General features: G+C 52.6%; 1 protein-coding gene across 3 annotated transcripts in view; it reads left to right on the top strand.

The window, feature by feature from the left end:
- Positions 1-1,021: 1,021 nt before the first annotated feature.
- Positions 1,022-15,443, top strand: part of Hnrnpul1 (heterogeneous nuclear ribonucleoprotein U like 1) — a 38,746-nt gene continuing 24,324 nt past the window's right edge. Inside the window, exons 1-6 of one of the 3 annotated variants that reach the window (XM_045133563.1) lie at positions 1,022-1,093; positions 7,053-7,178; positions 9,309-9,462; positions 11,232-11,305; positions 12,408-12,547; positions 14,619-14,718. In XM_045133563.1, the coding sequence (XP_044989498.1) occupies positions 7,058-7,178; positions 9,309-9,462; positions 11,232-11,305; positions 12,408-12,547; positions 14,619-14,718 (589 nt within the window). In that variant the 5' untranslated portion in view covers positions 1,022-1,093; positions 7,053-7,057. Of the gene's footprint in view, positions 1,094-2,732; positions 3,152-3,288; positions 3,308-7,052; positions 7,179-9,308; positions 9,463-11,231; positions 11,306-12,407; positions 12,548-14,618; positions 14,719-15,443 lie in introns of those variants that run through there. The other 2 variants (XM_004670371.2, XM_045133564.1) reach the window with 2 other exon arrangements.

Raw genomic sequence — 15,443 nt, 5'->3', positions numbered from 1 at the left:
GTTATGTAGTGGGACTCTACCTCAAAAGAAAAAAAATGTAAAAATAAGTTTGGTGGGGCTGGAATTCTTTTCTCATTAGAGAGGGCATATATGACTATACACAGAGACAAAAATACATAAGCAAACTGGGTGGAGGATCACTGTGAGTTCAAGGCCACCTTGAGACTGCATAGTGGATTCCAGGTCAGCTTGGACTAGAGCGAGACCCTACCTCAAAAAACCAGAAGAAAAAAAAAAATAAGCAGGGAAATTCAGGTGACGGCCAGTTGGAATGGGGGGCTAGGGAGATGGCTCAGCAGTTAAAGGAGCTTGCTTGCAAAGCTTGCCAGCTCGGGTTCAGTTCTCTAGCCACAGCTGGACAGGCATTCACTCGCAGAGGCAAGATAGAAGGAAAAACAGATGGACAGACAAACAACAGAGATCGTCACAGGATCATAAACACACAGAACTCCAAAGTAACAGGCACATGAATTCATGGACATACTCAGCCTCTCTTGGCAACAAATACAAAGACACAGGAATGTAGACACAAAGTAACGAGCAAAAATACAGAGACGTAGACAAAGTAACCGATGCATAAAACCACACAGACACAAGCCTGTGAGCCGACACACACTCACCAGGAACAGGAAGAAAGTTGAGTAACAGACACAAAACAACCCCAGCACATGCTGAGCGCCTGCTGGGAATCCCAGCACTTGGCAGGTGGAAGCAGGAGTTCAGGATCATCCTTCAGCTACCTAGGAAGTTCGAGGTCAGCCTGGGCTACAATAAAAACCCTGTCTCAAAAGAAAAACATAACTCAGACACATGGAGAAGACACACTCAAGGAAACACCTCCCTGCAAGGAGGCAAAAGGGACTCCCGCCAAGGCCAGCCCACACTCGTTCCTGGGTGTGGCCGGCTACAGATGGAAAGACCGAGACAGCGACCGGTCGCCCCCCGGTGGCCACTCCGAAGAACTGGGATGAGTTCAATCCGGGCCACAGAGGGTTTTTTTTTTTTTAACAAATCATTGTGGGAAGTTGGGAGGAGAGAGGAAGTAAGACGTGAGCGAGGGGCGGGGTGTCTGGACTGGAACCTCCGTGCCCACGTGAGTGTCTGTCCCGCCGCTGAGTGGGTGCTGGTGTGAAGTGTCGTGGAATGTGGCTGCATGCTTGCGCGGATGCTCCTGGGCGCATCTACATTGCTGCTCGATGCATTATCCGATTGCATTAGATCTAACTTACCTATTTCTCGTGGGATGTTTGCCTTTGTCTAAACGGAGGGAGGTGATGTGGCTTTTGTTGGGCGAAAGGGCCAGGCTTGATTGGCAGGTGTGTGTGTATTATGTAGTTCACTTTTTTTTTTTTTTTTTTTTGCAATTTACTTATTCGCATGTGCGTGTATAGGTGCACACCAGGGTCTCTCGCTAGTGCAAACGAACGCGCATGGCTGGGAATTGAACCCGGTGCGGAGGGATGGGGTGGAGTATTCGACAGGCTTTGCAAGCAAGCGCTTTAAACCGCTGAGCCAGCGCTTAACTTGTGTCTAGTAAGTTAGAGGCGACAGGTGGTGCGGTCTGAGACTTTTTTTTTTTGGAGGAGGGGGGAGGGCAGAACGGATTCTTGTGTTCGAGGTTGTCAGCTTGACTGATTGATGGCACAAGTCACTTTTTTAAAAGATCCCAGAGCACAGATCCCGAGAACGCTCTCTTGCAGGGGAGACTCTATAGTCGTGGGTGGGGCAGAGCGCCCGCAGACGTTAGGCGGCGACCATAGAGAGAAAGCTCGGGGGCAGAGCGCCCACCGACGTCAGGCGGCGACCATAGAGAGAAAGCTCAGGGGCAGAGCGCCCAGAGCGATACAACTTTTTTCCCGTGCTTAGTGTAACCCCTTGCTCTCAGCACCCTCCGAAGTCAAATTCTTGTTTCTCATGAAGACCGAGTGACGGATCTGATACTCAGTCTGTAGTATACCTACCTCCCAAGACCGCGAACTTTTGTTGAGGCGAGCCTCCGAAGATCGGCCAATCCGGTTAGCGTTTCCTAAAGCGCTCACTCTTGGCGCCCCGGCTTTGGTGAGATTAAAACAGCAGCTGCGATTGGTCCACAGGTTGTTTTGAAACCGCCCTAACGGCAAGGGGCGGGCCCTCCGTGAATTAAAAAAAAAAAGTCTTTCCGGTTTCTTAGAGGCAACAGGAATGACGGAGGGGAGGCGGGGTTTGTTGGGCCTTTTTGCCCTCGCCCCATTTGATTGGCTGTAGTAAAAAGGGGCGGGAGATCTAGACCAATCAGGATGTGTGTTACAGAGTGATTTTTAAAAAAGGACCCCGGGGAAAAGGCCGTGAGTGTGCGGGGTGTGGGAGGGAGGGGCCGTTCTGAGCTCTCACTCCTAATTGGTCCAAATCGTTCCTCCCTTGGCCTCCATTGGTCTGTACGGCAGCTGGCGCGCGGACATCACCCAATCAGCGCGCGCTCCGCCTCCTTGCCTCTTCCCGCCCTCCACTGCGATCCCTCCCCCTCTCAGACCCCCTCCCCCCCCTCCGCGCGGCTTTGACGTACGTAGGCCAACGCTTCCTCTTCGGCAGCCCCGCCCACTCCCTCCCAACACTTCCTCTCGGTGCCGTTGTTTTGAGAGCTCCGCTCTAATTGGCCGGCCGCTCCCACGGTGGCCAATCGGCTCGTGTGTTGCATCGGCCAAGGCGGCGGCGGCCATTTTGAGCCGCCGCCGCCATTGGAGTTTTACCACCCCCCCATTCCCTTGTCCCTCCCCCCCCTTCCTTCGCTTCCTTGACAGGCCGAGGTTTAAGGGGAAACTGAGCTCCTGGGAGACCGGGCCGGGCTCGGGGGCGGGGGGGGGGCCACCCCGGAGGGGGCCCCGGGCCATGGATGTACGGCGTCTGAAGGTGAACGAACTTCGCGAGGAACTGCAGCGCCGCGGCCTGGACACTCGCGGCCTGAAGGCCGAGCTTGCCGAGCGGCTGCTGGCAGCGTTGGAGGCCGAGGAAGCCGAGGACGTGTCGGGACCATCCGGGCACCACCACCACGACGACGACGACGAGGTGGTCGAGAACGAGGGGGGCTCCGAGCTGGAGGGGACCTCGCAGCCACCGCCGCCCGGGTTGCAGCCGCACCCGGAACCCGGAGGCTATTCGGGGCCGGACGGACATTGTGAGAATGCGCGCGGGGCAGGGTGTGTGTGTGTGTGTGCATGTATGTGTGTGTAGTGGGGGGCGGGGAACCCCGGAACCTGCGGGGGGAGGGACGCCGAGGATGGGCTGTTGGGGTCGCGGGGAGTCCAGCAAGGAGAGGTCCCGAGGAGTGGTGGTGTGTGTGCCGGGGGAGGGGGGAGGGATGATGCAGCGATCGGACGGTGGATGGACGATGGTGGCCTGGAGACCACCGGGAGGAGGGTGGATCCGGCTGTGGGGGAGCGGATGATGATGATGATGCTGGCGCGACGGACTTGGGGAGGAGGTAGCCAAGGGTGCAAGCGGAGGGAGGGAGGCTGGATTTGCGGACCTCGGGGCACCGGAGAAACTGGAAAGAACTTGACGCTTTTCGAGGGGTGTCCCGAGGAGGGTCTTGAAAAAAAATGATGATTGTTTAGTTTAAAGCTGGGGGGAGGGGGCTTCCTGGAGGTCCGCGCACTATTTGGGCTGGGCCTTGAGAGCCGTGTTTCCGGGTTGAGTGCCGGGCTGGGAGAGTTGGGGTTTTTGTTTGCTTGCTTTTCTTTCTTTCTTTCCTTCCTTCCTTCCTTCCTTCCTTCCTTCCTTCCTTCCTTCTTTCTTTCTTTCTTTCTTTCTTTCTTTCTTTCTTTCTTGTTGCATCTGGCTGGGATGTTGCTGCTCGATACTGTGGTTTGATTGGTGAGAAGCGGGGTCCAGAGATGTATGTTGCTGGGGACAGGGATGGACTGAGCGCTTTGGCTGTGGAAAGACCCGCATGGGGTTGGATTCTGGGGGTTGGGGGTGGGGGAGGGTCCCGGCATCTGTCTCTTCGTCTAAGTTGGGAAGCCAACCTTGAGACAGGCCCAACTTGGACGTATGGTTCTGGGAGCTCTGGGGGCTGTCTAGCTGGCTCCAAACTGGGGTATCTGGGTAGTGGTAAAGAGAGGATGTTAAACTGGACAAAAAAGCTGGGAGTCTTGAGTGAGGAAGGCGCTAAGGACAGATACTTGACCCCCGTGGCTACTGCTGAATGGTCTTGGGAACACTTTGGAAAACAGATAGCTGGGAATAGGGGCAAAAGAAGTCGGTAGCAGGTAGATAAATTCCGGGGGTGGGGGGATTCTTGTGAACTTCAGGGAGAGGTTGTGTAGTCATTAAGCAGATGTAGGGGTGGGTGGGGAAGCATGGAGGATGTGAGGGAGGGAAGGGAAACCTGTTGATTTGGCTGGGGGCCTCAGCGTGGAGCTGGGGGAATAGTCCTCTCCCAGAGAGGGCTCCTGGGTCCACAGAAGAAGTTAGTTGTGTATCCAGGGAAGGGAGCTACTCCGGGGCATGGGAGCAGCCTCACCCACCAGAAGGCAAGGCTGTGGAAGTGAGAGCTAGGGCAATGCGCAGGCCTCCAGGGAGACCCTGATGCTAAAGCCAGAGAGCTTGCAAGGGCTTCTGCAAGGACTGGAGAGTGAATGCACAGGGCTTGGCCACCCAGGGTGTTTCTCTGTAAAGAGGGCTCCCTGGAACTAGAGGGCTAAGGGAAGGAGGAGACAAAAGAGGTCTCAGAAGAGACTTGTGGTTGGCACTGCTGCCTGCTTGTTCATGAGAGGTGGGGTCCCTGTGCAGGGGCCATAGTGAGTGAAGATTTGGTATAGAGCAAAACAGGGATTGCCCAGGACCCACGTGCTGGGAGGTCTTCCAAGGCAGCTGCCTACAAAGAAGGGAGAAATGGCCAGTGCACGCTTCTTATGCTGAGGAACCCTGACATAGATGCCTAGGAAGGACCAGCGGGAGGGCAGCCCTGGCTTTGCTGTCCACCTGAGAGCTCCCTAAAAGTGACTTAGGTGCTTAAGTGCAGACTCTCACCCCAGGCAGACTGTTCAGATGTGGCTCAGTGGCTTAGAGTCACTCCCCACAGTGAGTCTGGCTTCCTTGTGGATGGGATGGGAGCAGTAGGCGTCCCTCTGGGCTGTTAAGCATGAGATTGCATATCTGAGGGGCCTGTCTGTTGTTAGGCTAGGCGGGGAGCCTTCAGAGGTGAGCCCGCCTCCGGGTGCACGTAAGGAGAGAGACACAAGGTGCGGTGGAGAGAGCTCCCTATAGCCTGGAAGAAGTAGAATGGCTTAAAAGGCCCCCGTGGTCCATACAAGGAGAGAGTGTTGCCTCCTGTCTGCCTTACTGTCTACCATCTGAGCCCCTTTTGTGCCCTCCCCCAACACTTCTTCAGCCTTGGTAAACAGACACTTAGCAAGCCACATGACTTCTGACTTTCTCCCTTTGGGCTGCACCTGGTTTGTGCCCAGATGTATTTGTCCTCTGAGAAAGGATCCAATCAGTTAACAAGTGGCAGAATAGTCTCTCCTTCCCTGTGGCTCTGCCTCACTGCTCCTGGCACAGGCTCCAACAGTCAGCTGGCCCCCAGGGGCGGGGGGCGCATGCTGCCTTCCCTGAGCCTAAAGTTCTCTCTGGTTTGGCTTTAGGCTTTTCCTTGTGGCTCTGGTCAGTCCTCTGTTATGGTCCTGCTTCTGAATGCTTGTACTACCCCCGCCAGGCATGTTCTCTGGTCCCATCCTGAGTCGTTGGCTGTGTGTCCTTTTAGTTGAGACTTAACCTGTTCCTTTCAGTATCTTTTTCCTTTTGGTACTTTACAGCCTTAACACAATCCAAAAAAATTTTTTGCTATTTATTTATTTATTTGTGTGAGAGAGAGGTAGAATGGGCATGCCAGGGCCTACAGCCACTGCAAATGAACTCCAGATGCATGTGCCCTTTGTGCATCTGACTTACATGGGTCCTGGGGCATCGAACCTGGGTCCTTTGGCTTTACAGGCAAGTGCCTTAACCACTAAGCCACCTCTCCAGGCCCCCCTCCAATTTTTTCTTTATTTTCTTTCTTTATTTATTTGAGAGAGAGAGAGGGGAAAAGGAAGCTAGAGAGACTGGGCTCAGCAGAGCCTTCAGCCACTGCAAATGAACTCCAGAGGCTTGCACCACATTATGCCTCTGGTTTATGTGGGTACTAGGGAATTGGACCTGGGTCCTTAGTTTCGCAGGCAAGTGCCTTAACCACTAAGCTATCTCTCCAGCCCACTTTTTTTTTCTTTTCTTTCTTTCTTTTTTTTTTTTTTTTTTTGGTTTTTCGAGGTAGGGTCTCACTGTGGTCCAGGCTGACCTGGAATTAACTCTGTAGTCTCAGAGTGGCCTTGAACTCGCGGTGATCCTCCTACCTCTGCCTTCTGAGTGCTGGGGCCACATTTTTTTTTAATGAGTATCTGCTTTAATGTGTATCTGTCTCCCTAAGCTGAAGGCTTCAGTGGACAGCTTACCCTAAGCTGTATCGCAAGGTCAGGTGTATGGCATTTGTACAGCTAATATTGCCATCCTCCTGGACTCATGGCACCTTCCAGAGCCTGGAGGTGTAATTCCTTATTTTGCTGGGTAGAAGAGGTCTGTAAAGAGGGTCCACTGTGCTGGACACACAGCCCAAGACAAGAGGGCTTGCCTAGGGTGTCCAAGGCCCTACATTTAATACCTAGCACAGCAAACAGGGAATGGGGCTGGCCCTAAAGAGTACCCTATCTTAGGGCAGCAGTACAGTTCTGGGTGTGTCTGCAGAGTTGCCCCCACTCTGGGGGCCAGGGCTCTGAAGGGTTGAGCTGGAACCATTTCTGACCAGTTCTGCCTCAGTTGGTTTTAAGTATCTGGCTTCTGTAGAGCCCAGGCAGGGTACAGCTGCAGACTTGAGCCACAGAGGATACACCCTCAGGTGGCTGGGACCACTGGCTGCCCAGATAGGTTCCATGGGAAGGTGTCTGCTTTCCCCTGTGAGGATGGTGTCGTGGTTAAAAGCCATGTCTAATCTATCCTTCATTAAAGCATTCCTCTGACTTCTTTTCTTTTTTGGTCTTAAGATGTCATGGACAGTATCACTAGGCAGAACCAGTTCTATGAAACACAGGCCATCAAGCAAGAGAACGAATCAGGCTATGACAGGAGACCACTGGATTTGGAGTCACAGCCACCGGTCTATCACCCAGGTAGGAAGGCTTCAGCGTCCTCTGGAGACGGAAACTCAACAAGACTGCATCATCCTCTTGGGCAATTCTTCTGGCCTTTGTCCCTCTGGCAAGGTTTTGTTTGGGTTTAGGTTTTGGTTTTTTTTTGTTGTTGTTGTTCTGTTTGGGCTTTTTTAGTTTTGAGATAGACTCTTACTACATTATCTAGGCTGAACTTGAACTCCTGATCCTTTTGCCTCCACCTCCCAATTCTGTTGTTGTTTTTGTTTTGTTTTTTTCGAGGTTGGGTCTCACTCTAGCCCAGGCTGACCTATGTATGTCTATATATGAGTATGTAGTCTCAGGGTGGCCTCGAAGTCATGGTGATCCTCCTACCCCTGCCTCCCAAGTGGTGGGATTAAAGGTGTGCGCCACCATGCCCGGCTCTGGTTTTGAAAGAACTCAGTCTCACTTGGAGTGTTGGGAGAGAGGAGTGAGTCTTTATGTTACCTCTTCAAATGTTAGTTTCAAGCACTCCATATAGTTTAGACCTGAAGGCTAATGTCTGAGTCTTATTTATAATCTGTCACTATACAAGCCAGAAAATGTTGTGAATCTAGTCTGGAAGCTTGTGTTCTGAAGACTTGCTCCACTGGGGATTGTTGCTCCTTGGAAAACTCCTGTTCGCGTGCGCTGAGACGCTCACTGTACCTGGAGATTCCTTGTGCTCATTTCAGCACCACAGACCCTGAGGAGTTCCAACGTGACGCACACCCGGTGTCATGTTCTACAGACTCTGGATCTCAAACATGCAACACGCATTGCACCAGAGTTCCCCATCATACCAGTGTGAGGAACAGATACAACTCACCTTACTTTAACCCATTTTATAGATTAGGGAAGTGGCTTGTTTGATGGCAGAACTGGGGCCAGAACCCAGGAAACTGACCCTCAGGCCAGTGTTCTTGGTACCTGAGTTTTGCATTCCTCACCATGGAACTTCCTGCTGGGTCAGCAGGGCCTGTTGTTGACCTGACTCCTCGACTCTGTTCCCTCCGCTCCTAGTCTAAAGCACAAGTAGTCCTAGTGCCCTTTTATGATGTTGGGTGGGTGGGTTGATTGGTTGGTTTTGTGAGACAAGGTCTCCCAAATGCCTGTGTAACAGGTGTGCACCACTGTGTCCCGCCCCCAAGAGCTTCTGTCATGACCCTAGTTGATCCTGTCTGATTGCAGCTGGTTCATCCACTGAGGTGTTTGTATGCAGCTAGGGACACTAAGGAATGTAGGTTGGAGCAGATTTGTGTCAGGCTCCATGAGACTTGCAGGGTCACTCAGCCCAAGGCGAGTACTCTCCTTCACCACGAGTCTCCTCTGAGTCCAGTTTGTGCTGGAGCTCTGGAGGCTGTCTTCAGATCCCCGCTGGGGAAGCTGTGTGCAGAGCTAGGGAGGGAGTGACCAGCGTGGTCTGGGGTTCAGCGCTCAAGTGAATATGCTGCTGAGCAGAAATAAGGCAAGCCTGAGTCTGTGGTTGGTCACTGGCTCATGGGATTGGAGTTGGAGCCTTCTCAGTTCAGAGTGCCTCTCCTGTTTTGTATAACTAAATGAGGTGGTGTCACTGCAGACCCACCTGGAGTGATTGGGCTTTGTAGAAAACTGACTAAAGCCAGTTTACTATCAGACCACAATACGGGTAACTTCACCCTCTTCCCTTCTTACCCTTGTTAGATTGAAGAAGCTTTGTAAGAGAGTGGAGGAGGGGGGTGGTACTAACTTCTCATAGTTTCAGGGGGTCTTTGCAGTCACTTAGGGCTCCCTCTCTCGTACTTGAGGCCAGAGTCATTGTCAGCGTTCATGAGCACCTGGCAGATTGGCCGCTGCCCACCTTTGAGAGAGGGTGTCCTTAGTGCCCATCCTCAGAATCTTGAGATTTTCTCACTGATAGTTTATCATCCCTTCACCTGGCAAGTGTAGCCCGCCAGCATCCCTTCCGCCCCACCCATTGCACAAGTTCTCTGCCGAGCAGTGCTTCTTTGGCTCGCTCAGTGGACTTGTGTTGTGCCTAGCCAGCTGCCCAGGCCCAGCCCGTCACTGTAGTCAGGAGCCTGCTGGCATCACCTGGGCTCAGAAGAACCCAAGCTGGCTGTTGACCGTCTGGATCTGTCCTGACTGTAGAAGTGAAGACAGAGACGAAGCAAGAAGCACCACCTGGCTTCCTCCCCCCAGAAGCCGCTCAGTTCAAGCCAGACACACAGCAGTTCCAGAGTCGGAAGAGGCCCTATGAGGAAAACCGTGGCCGTGGCTACTTCGAGCACCGGGAGGATCGGAGGTGGGTATGTGAGGCAGCGGTCACTCGTGTTCCCACCCATTGAGCAGAGCTCTCCGTGCCCAGGTTCTCCTTCCTGCGCTTGCTGCACGTGGAACTTTCTTGGCGTTGGATGCTTCCCCATTTCCTCGTGGCTTAGTAATTCAGAGCAGATTCCAAACACCTTGCTCCGTGAGAGATGCCAGCCTGCCTCTTTAGCCTCTTGCCTTACTGCTCCCACACTGTGGTGTCTGATTTTTAGTGGCTTCGGATCCCTCGATTTAAGGATCTTTCTTGACCTACTACCAAACATAAGCCCTCCTGCCCAGCCCTCATTCAGTCAGAATCCACACGATGACCACCCTTGGCTTGTACTGGGGATATAGAGAGAAACTGGACAGGGAACTTTGTCTTCTGTTGCCTCAGTGAGGGACAGAGGCACATTCTTAACACAAGTAAGGTACAGACTCGTAGAGTGAGGACCAAGACCCGAGTGAACCTTAGGCGCTCACAAGAGGGAATGGCCCCTGACTGGCCTTTCCCTCTCCTGACAAGCCCTCCCCTCCGTTCCCTCTAGGCCCTGTCCTACCCCTTCTTACTTCTCTCCTTCAGCTCCTGCCTGGAGCCTTTTCTAATCATGGAAACTAGGAATAAGTCCTGCTCGTCTGGGCTGCTCATCTGACACACTTTACTTCTTACCTGGTGAGGTCCACCCTCTAGTTTGTTGCTTTCTTCAAGAATGGGCTTGGGGGGCTGGAGAGATGGCTTAGCGGTTAAGCACTTGCCTGTGAAGCCTAAGGACCCCGGTTCGAGGCTCGATTCCCTAGGACCCACATTAGCCAGATGCGCAAGGGGGCGCATGCGTCTGGAGTTCGTTTGCAGTGGCTAGAGGCCCTGTTGTTCCCGTTCTCTCACTCTCTCTATCTGCCTCTCTCTTTCTCTCTCTGCCTGTCGCTCTCAAATAAATAAGTAAAAATAAACAAAAAATTAAAACAAAAAAAGAATGGGCTTGGGGACTGGGCTGAGGCTCAGGGCTAGAGCCCAGCTAAAGCCAGACAAAGAGCCCCACAAATCAAAGGCCTAGGAGCTGCTTGCTGATGGAGAGCGGAGGAGGGCACTGCTCTGACCCAGGGCTGGAAAACGCCCTAGGATGGACTTAGGGTGCTAATGCCAAGTAGGGGATTTCCCCAGAGGGAAGCCTGCCGCGGAGACAGACTGTCAGCAGCATCCGTGGGGGGTGTTGGGTGTTGGGCTGCTCCTTTCTCCCCCTTTCTGTTACTCTGTGCAGCTGGAGAAACAGAGTGCTAACTAAATCCCTTTTGTAGTGTCAAAGGAAGATGCTTGGTTCATAATTTAGGACAGTTGAAGAGTGAGCAAGAGACTGAAAAGTGGGTCATATCGCTCCTTCCAGTTGCGGTTTTAGTAAGCTGTCCCGATGGTGGGGCTGTGAGCGCTGCACAGCGCAGCGCTGCCCGGCCGGCACCCTGGCATGCCACCTCCAGGGGCCGCAGCTCAGTGAGCAGCTAGTCCTCGACATGCACAGGCTTGGGTCACAATCTCGGTGTGAGGGGAAAGTCTGGCAAAGCTTCCTGAATGATGCTGAGTGTTGCTTTTGTCCCTGTCCCCACCCCAGGGGTTAGTAACGGCTGTTCTCATTGCAGGTGTTTTGCCAACCTCTGGGAAGAATAGCGATCCAGAAAGCAGGCGGAGGCCGCTCAGAAATCCCAGCGGGACTTTGGTTCCTGTGTGCTGTTCAGCTGCTCTTGTGTGACTTTACCCTCTTTCCAAAACAGGGGCCGCTCTCCTCAGCCTCCTGCCGAAGAGGATGAAGATGACTTTGATGACACTCTTGTGGCCATCGACACATGTGAGTCTGAACGTACTCACTGTCTGCATCCCAGGCAGTGTTGCCAGGTTGTGCCCTGACCTCTGTCCTTGGCTGGCATTGTCAGTCCAGAGAGGGTACTAGCATAGTCCTCGAGTCAGGGTGCTGGTGTTGGCACAGACCTCCTCCCAGGGGTAGTTGTGGGACCCTGGACAGTGGCTTTCCTCAGTACCTCTCTTCAAAGAGGAGGGCCGGTACCACCCTGTGTGCATAAGAAGTTGTCACATAGTCAGGAAAGGGATCTGTGTGCTGCCGGGAAGTGTAACTCTTTGACAGCTGGCTCCCAAGTTTCCATAAGCTGCTTGCACTCCTGGTAAAACCAGTGGCACTCTGTCCTTTGCAGTACTGGTGTGGCCTGGCCGGCTCTGTCCTCCTGTCCACGACTGTACATGTGGATGAGTGATTGTAACTCCTGGAATCGAGGTCTCAGTGGTAGGGCCTGGCACCTCCATTGCCTACTCAGATGTGGCCGGTGCAATGGCCCAGTCAGGTGTTTATACTAAAGTTGGCAACGGAAGTCTGGCTGCCAAGCAGGTTGCGCAGGTAGCTGGTGAGAGCGTGTGGCGCTGAGGGTCAGCCCTTCTGCGCCCTGGGGTCTAATCAGAGATGTGCAAGGCTGCGAGCACGCTCCCGAGCTTGTGACGCGCTCCTCTCGAGGATGTCTGTCTGTGGTTTCCCAGGCGCTTCCTGATGCCTGTCCTTGCACCCACTAGTGCAAAACCCCAACTCGTGTTAGGTAATGCAGGCCAGTTCCTGTGTGAGGTGCTGTAGACCGCTTCACAGCAGTGAAGATCTTTTCTCCTCAGGAGGGAATAGTGGGGCCGGGCGTGGTGGCGCACGCCTTTAATCCCAGCACTCGGGAGGCAGAGGTAGGAGCATCACTGTGTGTTCAAGTCCACCCTGAGACTATAGAGTGAGTTCCAGGTCAGCCTGGGCTAGAGGGAGACCCTACCTCGAAAAACCAAAAAAAGGAGTTCCACTTGAGACCTCCCCCACAACGTGCCACACTCATAAGTGGGCTTTCCTCTGCTTGTCCCTCCTGAGACTTAAAACATCAGCCAGTTTTAGGCTTTTCTCTTCACAGATAACTGCGACCTGCACTTCAAGGTGGCCCGAGACCGAAGTAGTGGCTATCCCCTCACAATTGAGGGCTTTGCTTACCTGTGGTCAGGGGCCCGTGCCAGCTACGGGGTCAGAAGAGGCCGAGTGTGCTTTGAGATGAAGGTGAGTAAGCAGTGCACGGTTGGAGACGGGAAGCAGGGAAGTGCGGTTGTCTGGAAGGGCGCCGCTGTAGGAGGAATGCACTCAGGTAGGGACCATGACTTTGAAGGGAGCTCAGTGCCAGAGAGGCCATGTCTGCCTCCTCCAGAGGTCGAAGTTCACGATGGTGCTGCATGTGCACGCTGAAGGAACGTTTAGATAGCGCAGAAAAATACAAATCAAAAAGCAGAAGTTATCTGCATGTCCTCTCTAGCCCTATCCTGTCCCCTATGGGTCAGCAGTTGGAGGCGGGGGCCACTGCTTGCCTGCCTCGCTCGCGTGTTGGACTCTCAGAGGGTACTTGCACACACCAGCCAGTGCTGAGCTCCTGTGTGGGGTCATCTCTGCAAATCCTCAAATACTTATTTATGTAGTTATTTCTGTATTTGGGAGAATGGGCATGCCAGGGCCTCCTACTGCTACAGATGAACCCCACAGGCATGTACCACACTGTGCATCTCTTTTTACATGGGTACTGGGTAATCAAACGTGGGCTATCAGGCTTTGCAAGCCAGTGTCTCTAACCATTGGGCAATCTCCCTAGCTCCTGAGATGTTTAAATAAGAAAAATAGCATCTGAAACTCAGCAGAATGTGCTGACTTTCCAAAGGCTTTAAAGCAGTGTGTGTGGACAGAGCTGTGAAGTAGCAGCCTGACTTCATTATGTAGCCCAGAAGAAAGCAGAGACACGGAGGCGAGGCTCTTGGGTTTGTCAGTCCCATCTTCAGTGCTGGTGTGACAGTGCTTTCGTTGCCCTGTTTCTGTTCCATGCACTGCCTGTCTTGGGCATTTTCCATGTGTATACAACTGTTTGCCTTGCCCCCCTCCCCCCCCCAAAAAATGCAGTATCTCATTGTAGCCCAGGCTGACTTGGAATTTACTGTGTAGTCTCAAGTTGGCCTTGAACTTGCAGTGATTCCCTTACGTCTACCTCCCCAATGTTGGGATTAAAGGCGTGTGCCGCCACGTCTGGTTTGCCTTGTTTTTTTCACAGCTGCCTTGCACTTGGTGGCATATTGTCCTAATACTGATGCCTCGTGATGCTCCTCTTTCTATAAGTGTCAGCATAACAATGATAGAGCCCAGTGTGGTGGCACACACCTTTAATCCCAGCACTCTGAGAGTTCAAGGTTAGCCTAGGCCAGAGTGAGACCCTACTTCAGAAAACCAAAAAATAAAAATAAAAAATAAACGGGTGCTGGAGAGATGGCTAAGAGGTTAAGGTGCTTGCCTGTGAAGCCTAAGGACCAGAGTTCAACTCTTCTAGTCCCACGTAAGCTAGATGCACAAATGGCCGGGCCTGGTGGCGCACGCCTTCAATCCCAGCACCAGGGAGGCAGAGGTAGGAGGATCACTGTGAGTTGGAGGTCACCCTGAGACTACAGAGGAAATTCCAGGTCAGCTTGGGCTAGAGTAAGACCCTACCTTGAAGGGGGGGACACCTGCATTTGATCTCTTACACACACACGTACACTCACATACACATTTACCTGTATACATATGAACGTACTGGATAACTTAGAAAAGTGCTTTGCTTTGGATGCACAGCCTCAGCACTGAGCTGTGTCCCCAGCCTGTACTTAGAAATGTTAGTGTGCCCTTCAGAGACATAGCAATTAACCTTTCTGCCAAATGTTGTGATAGTTTGATTCCCTTAGGCAAGTGTCCAAACTAGAAAAATGGCTGTATTTTGAAATGCTTTTCAGTAGCCCTACAAGTTCTCAGTCCTTTTGCAAGCTCTGGATGCATTCAGTGGGCTCTTTTGGATACCTGTTACCCAGCCATCAAGCCATCCTTTTTTATTTATTCTGGGTTTCATTTTGGCCCTGGCTGGCCTTGAACGTGTGTTAATCCTCCTGCCTCAGCCTTGTCTAGTGGTTATAAGCATGAGTGACCATGCCTGACAACCTCGGTTTTTGTGTGTGTGTGTGTGTGTGTGTGCTTGCACATGTGTCTGACACACTTACCTCTTGGTAAGGCTTTGTAACCAACAGCTTTCAGAGTCGTTCTGAGCGTGCTTGTACTGTATCTTCAGATCAATGAGGAGATCTCCGTGAAGCACCTTCCCTCTACAGAGCCTGACCCCCACGTCGTCCGCATCGGCTGGTCCTTAGACTCCTGTAGCACCCAGCTAGGTAAGAGACCACGCAGGCGGTCCTGGGCACAGTGACTGCCCCTACCCCTTCATTCCCAAGGCTCCTGAGATTCTCTTCCCAGTGCCAGGCTCAGGCCAAAACCACCCTGGATGGAATAGGCCCAGCAATTAGTCACAAGTCACTGCTTTAGCTGAAAGAGCCGCAGTCGTGGGAGGAGCAGGTCCTTCCTTCCCCGAAGATCCAGAGTCCTCTTCAGAAACCCTGTCTGTAAAGCCTCCTTCCTACGCTCAGACTCCACCAAGGGGTTCTTGAGCCCCGCTGAGTTCTGTGTGCATTTTCTGCCCCCAGCCAGACTAGAGAAAGAGGAAGGAGCAGACGCAGACCCCCCCCCCCCCTGGAGCTTGTACTTTCTTGGGGTCCCAGACCTCAGTGCCATCCACAGTCTCCTGGACATTGCTTTGCTTCTTATACACATTGAAACTAGGTCATACTCTCAACAATTGCAGCCTGATTTCTTTTCTTTTTTAATTCATTGTTTTTTTTTGTTTTGTTTTGTTTTGTTTTCAAGGTAGGGTCTCACTCTGTAGTCCAGGCTGACCTGGAATTCACTATGTAGTCTCAGGGTTGTAGCCTGATTTCTTAATTTCTTTTTTTCCAGGGTAGGGTCTTGCTCTCATTCAGGCTGACCTGGCATCACTATGTAGTCAGGCTGGCCTCGAACCAACGGTGATTATCTGGCCTCTATCTCATAGTGCTGGGATTGA

The sequence above is a fragment of the Jaculus jaculus genome, chromosome 14, assembly GCF_020740685.1.
Source record: "Jaculus jaculus isolate mJacJac1 chromosome 14, mJacJac1.mat.Y.cur, whole genome shotgun sequence".
NCBI lineage: Eukaryota > Metazoa > Chordata > Mammalia > Rodentia > Dipodidae > Jaculus > Jaculus jaculus.
This window is presented reverse-complemented; position numbering and strand designations above follow the sequence as displayed.